Source organism: Lolium perenne, chromosome 1, assembly GCF_019359855.2.
Source record: "Lolium perenne isolate Kyuss_39 chromosome 1, Kyuss_2.0, whole genome shotgun sequence".
Classification (NCBI taxonomy): Eukaryota; Viridiplantae; Streptophyta; class Magnoliopsida; order Poales; family Poaceae; genus Lolium; species Lolium perenne.
Genome location: NC_067244.2, coordinates 54,789,182 through 54,794,600, shown reverse-complemented (window position 1 = coordinate 54,794,600; position 5,419 = coordinate 54,789,182). Strand labels below are relative to the sequence as shown.

General features: G+C 46.6%; 1 protein-coding gene across 1 annotated transcript; it reads left to right on the top strand.

Annotated features, from left to right (window-relative positions):
* Positions 1-539: 539 nt before the first annotated feature.
* Positions 540-4,331, top strand: LOC127292701 (acyl-coenzyme A oxidase 4, peroxisomal). The gene is made up of 13 exons (XM_051322151.2): positions 540-784; positions 858-977; positions 1,500-1,606; positions 1,838-1,915; positions 2,026-2,149; positions 2,259-2,332; positions 2,425-2,484; positions 2,637-2,746; positions 2,873-3,032; positions 3,127-3,203; positions 3,292-3,463; positions 3,627-3,719; positions 3,894-4,331. The coding sequence occupies exons 1-13, from the start codon at positions 769-771 to the stop codon at positions 4,020-4,022; spliced, it is 1,320 nt and encodes a 439-aa protein (XP_051178111.1). The 5' UTR covers positions 540-768; the 3' UTR covers positions 4,023-4,331.
* Positions 4,332-5,419: the final 1,088 nt, after the last annotated feature.

Below are 5,419 nucleotides of genomic sequence, written 5' to 3'. Positions count from 1 at the left end.
GCTACAAGAGCCGCAGGAGAACACGAACCTAGAGAGATGGTGGACGGAGGCAAGGAAGAGACTGCGGATGGAGGACAGGAGAGGTTTTGACACGTTCGCCCTGCTCATTGCTTAGACGTTATGGAAGCAAAGGAATACCCGTGTTTTCGGAAACTTAGAGAGACAGTTCGCATCATAGACTTAGTCCTAGAGGAGTTTGGCCTTTGGTGGGCCACGAGGGGAGGGAAGCGGAGAGTCATGTTGCGAGAGTAGACCTCTAGGTTTTCTTTGGTGGTGTGCGTGGGTTGGCCCAAGGCAGATGTTCGCATCCCCTTTGATTTCTTGTAATTTTGTTGCTCCCTTCTATAAAGATATGGGATGCTTTTCGCATGCCCGCGAAAAAAAAAACTTGCAGATTTTTCCTAGATTGTCATATGCTGGATGACTCTAAATAATTTCAAAACTCAACACCTTCAGCTAAAAGCAGATACATTGTATTCCCATCTTCAATCACTCGTGGTCCAAGTCGATGTCGTCCCCCATCATAAGTTGCCATGATGCATTACCCTTGTTCACCAACCGGGATGACACCATCTGCTCGCTCATGGTATATCTTCTTGACTTGTGAGGATACGACCACAGCAGCAGTAATGGCCATCCGGCAGGGCGGTGGCCGGTAGCTGAGGTAGGTGCAGAAACGGTTCATTCCACCACTCCTCCACCTCGAGCGGAAGAAGCAGCTTGGATCCCCGGACGAGCAGCACGCGAGCCCTCGGTTGCGCCGCGGCTATGGGGAGCTTACGAGGTGGGTGGCGGACTGAGATTGAGCCACTTCGTTTTTTTGCTAGGGGACTTATATTATTTTCGTTGTCGTGCAGGCAGCGGCGGCGGTGACGCAGAAGAAAGGAGCGAAGACGGAGAGAAGGTCGGGCTACCGGCTTTGGAAGTAGCGCTCGCGTTCCCGCAGGCCACGCCCGCGTCCCTGTTCCCTCCCGCCGGTGAGATCTTCGGCCCTGCTTCATTTCCTCGTCTTCCTTTCCCTTTTTATAAGGTTTAATTACAGGTTTTGGTTGTACATGCATACTGTTTCACATTGTTTTATATTTTAGGCTGCGAGAGTAGTAAAATAAGTGACCTGAATTTCCGTGAAATAAACGTGATAGTATGCTTTGTGAATTTAATATTTCTCTGGATTGGTCGCTTTCACAACTATTTTAGCAACTTCGCTTATACGGCCAAACTGGAATTGACAGGTTGTTTCTTTAAATTGTTGTCAAAGTAGTTTGACTTGGATATATTCACAAAGAATTAAAGTGAAAAAAAATGAAAGTGGTCGTTCCACAATCTTAAACCTGCTTATAAGCCTACAATATATAAATTAATTTCTTTGTCGGTTATATAATTCAACATTGTATCTTGTTTCTTCCGGACTTTGATTACTACATATTAGTCTACAGCATGTGAAGTATGCACTGTGCTACACATTACCTTGTTGTAACTTCATGAATTGTTGCTTGCAGTGTCGGACTACTACCAGCTTGATGATTTACTCACTGATGAAGAGAAGGCGCTTAGGAAGAAAGTCCGTGCTATTACGGAAAAAGAAATCGCACCCATTATGACCGAAGTATGTTCTTGCTGCTTACATTTCCCAACCAGTTTCATGTTCTCAGAGAAATAGCATAGAATCTAGACTAGTTTTATGGTGCAACATCAAACATGTCTTCTTACTGAAACCTTGTATTACATACTGTTCCTAGCTGTCTTGTCATATCTGGATGTCTACTCTTCTTTGTACCAGCTCTTGTGCTAAACTAATGCCTGGTGTGTCATAAATTTTGTTATCTTTCTTTTGTAGTACTGGGAGAAAGCAGAATTTCCATTTCATGCCATTCCCAAACTAGCAACTCTTGGCTTAACCGGACTTACAATGAAGGTACAAACCACTCAATCTTTTATTCATGATATACCTTGTAATGTTGGATTTGACCCGCAAATACAGTGCAAGATCTTTTTTCTTCATTTACGAATTTTGTGACGTTACAGGGATATGGGTGCCCAGGGCTCTCAATTACAGCTAGTGCTATATCTATAGCAGAAGTTTCAAGGGTCGATGCAAGCTGCTCCGCATTTATTCTAGTCCACTCCTCTTTGGCAATGTCCACAATTGGTAAAGCAACTTTTTAAAAAGATCATGTTTTATACTCTGTTAGACTATGACCAAAAACAACACTTGAGCTCGTGTTTCAATTCTGGATTTTGTTTGAAGAACTGAACAGCCCTTTGTGGATCAGAGGCTCAAAAGCAGAAGTATTTACCACCATTAGCTCAGTTAAAAACTGTTGGTTGCTGGGTGAGTTACATTATCCGGTAGCTTATGTGTACAATATTCACTGTGCTATTGTTACTATATTCTCTTCCTAAGTGTGTGTCCAATTTTTGTAGGCTTTAACAGAGCCCGATTACGGCAGTGATGCAAGCTCCTTGAGAACTTCAGCAACCAAGGTTCAATACTTATCACTGTATCTGAGAACAATTTAACCCCTTTGTTTACTACCCAATCGTGTTATACTACATGCATCGACCGATGTAGAGGCCGGGACTTCCCTTTGTTGAAACAAAAACTAATCATGTTATGTTATCTTATCTTTCTTAAGGTACCTGGCGGTTGGCATTTAGATGGCCAAAAGCGCTGGATAGGTAACAGCACCTTCGCAGATGTGCTCATAATTTTAGCTAGGAATGCAGACACAAAGCAACTAAATGGGTAATCATCTTGTTTTGGACTATTGTTGATAGCATGGGTTTTGATATCATGTACATGTCTGTATGAAGTTATTTTTCTGCTGATTAATGCAAACTACCCTGGCTGTCGATGATATACTCTCTCCAGATTCATTGTGAAGAAGGGAGCTCCTGGTTTGAGAGCCACAAAAATTCAAAACAAAATTGGACTCAGAATGGTTCAGAATGGCGATGTTCTTCTGAACAAAGTATTTGTCCCGGAAGAAGACAGATTAACAGGCATCAATTCATTTCAGGATATAAGCAAGGTACCTGACACCCCTAACTTCCCCGCTCTCTGTAAGCCTATTGGAATGAGCTGCTTGGTCCTCGTTATTATTTACTCTTGAACCGCTGAAACAGGTCCTCGCGATATCGCGTGTTCTGGTGGCATGGCAGCCAATTGGCATATCGATGGGCGTCTACGACATGTGCCATAGGTGCATATCTCATCTCTCCTTCGCTGTATGCGATGACCATTCTACCAATCATTCTACCTATTTGACTTGCACATTTGCCTCTGGATAGGTATTTGCAAGAAAGGAAACAGTTTGGAGCTCTACTTGCTGCCTTTCAGCTCAACCAAGAAAAACTTGTTCGGATGCTTGGTAACATCCAGGCAATGCTTCTTGTTGGCTGGCGCCTATGCAAGCTCTATGAGTCGGGTAAAATGACACCAGGCCATGCTAGTCTAGCGAAGGTTCGTAAGTTGCGAAGTACCTAGCAAATGGTCTCCTTGTTTGACACTTGTAGATTATACTCCTTCTGTTCCATATTAGTTGCCCCGATTTAGTGCCACTTTGTTCTAAATCAGCGAGAACTAATATGGAACTGAGGGAGTACTGATTAACAATTGAATCCAGGCATGGATATCGAGCAAGTCAAGGGAGGTAGTTTCTCTAGGTCGAGAGCTATTGGGCGGAAATGGAATCTTGGTTGATTTTCTGGTAGCAAAGGTAAAAGGACCTATATCTCCAATTCTCTCCGAACATGGTGGATTGGGTTAGAGAATTTATGTACTACCTCTTACGATTTCTTGATGGCTAATTATTAGCCATAGTAGCTTGTGTCTTCTCCATTTTGCTTTGTCACATAAACATCACGCTCATAACAATCTCTAACTGTTGCAGGCGTTCTGTGATATGGAACCAATTTTCACGTATGAGGGTACCTACGACATCAACACCCTGGTTACTGGAAGAGAAATCACCGGGATTGCGAGCTTCAAATCCGCTGTGTTGGCAAAAGCTCGACTTTGAATTCTTCCTCCTCCCCTTTGTGTTTCTGGTGTGTATGAGTAATGCAACATCTGCTCTTTGTACCTCTGCTTTAAACCCCTGTAGCAAAATTCTTTCTACTTCTTCCAAATACAGACCCCAGTCACCCCACCTTGTATTCTGGTGGGTATGAGTAAGATAGGAATAAATGCAACAGAAAAGGAGTTGCAAGGTGAATGAGGTCGGAGCTGGATTTATATGTAGTACATCACATGAGTCACCTCTCATGACCAGTGTTTGTGTTGAATCGTACCAGCTTATACATAATGGACCGATACAATTCAGGAGAAATTCCCTGTGTGAGCTATACCTCTAGGCTCTAGCATTATACAGATTGTGCCTTCTTTTTCGTTGATGACAAATATCCCTTTTGTTTGCTCCAATCCTAACTTTTAGCCAGCTTGGGCGTCACGCTTGTGGGACCGTAGTAAGAGCATCTCCAGCCGTTTGAGCTCCCCACGCTCAAATCCGGCGATATTGTCGTCCGGATTGGAGTAAAATTTGGCCTGGGGAGGTCCATTTTTCCAGCCGCGAGCCCAGGATGGATGTAATGTACTACGGCGAATTCAGACAAAATTGGCGAGTTCGTTCAAACATAAGCGAAATTTAATGATATTTAACATATAGAGGCAAGTTCGTACATAAATAGGCCGAATTCGTACATATATTTGAATTCGCGATTGGTAAACTAAAACTTAAACTAAAAAGCGGCCTCCTACATGCCGAAATGGCGGTAGAAGGCCGTGTAGTCGCCGTCGTCGTCGTCGTCGTCGCTCGAGTCGGCGTCGTTCTGGGGCGGCGGCGCCTCGTACCAGCGGCTCGTGCCCTGGTCAGTGTCGCCAGCGCGTGGCGGCGACGGACGGTAGATGTCGTCGTCGCTGCTCTCCTCGAGCTTGACCACCTCCCTGGGCGCGGCGTTCCTGCCGGCGGATGGTGCGGCGGCGCGGGCGGCGAGTTGACGCGCGGCGGCCAGATCCAGCAGCCGCCGCTGCTGCTCCGCCTCCTGGCGCTCCCAGTCGCGCCTGGACCACTCCAGTGCGGCGTCGATGGGGAGGCTGTTGTCGGCGGGCACCAGGTCCTTCAGCGACCTGGCGATCGCCTCCGCCACCGCGGCGTCCTCCGCGCGCTTCGCCTCCTCCTCAGCGAGCTGGTTTGCGGCGTTGTTGATGGCGGCCGCGGCGGCCTCCTTCTTTGACGACTTCCTCTTCCGCCCGCGCTGCGGAGAGGAAGGCTGGTCGCGGATGACGAGGGCGCCGCTGCTGCGCCCTCTGGTCGGCGGTGGCGACGCAGGTTCCTTCTTCACGGTCGAAGGAGACGCCCACTCCTGCTTGACGGTGGCCGGAGTCGACCCGCCGGACCTAGACGCCGACCGCGAGCCA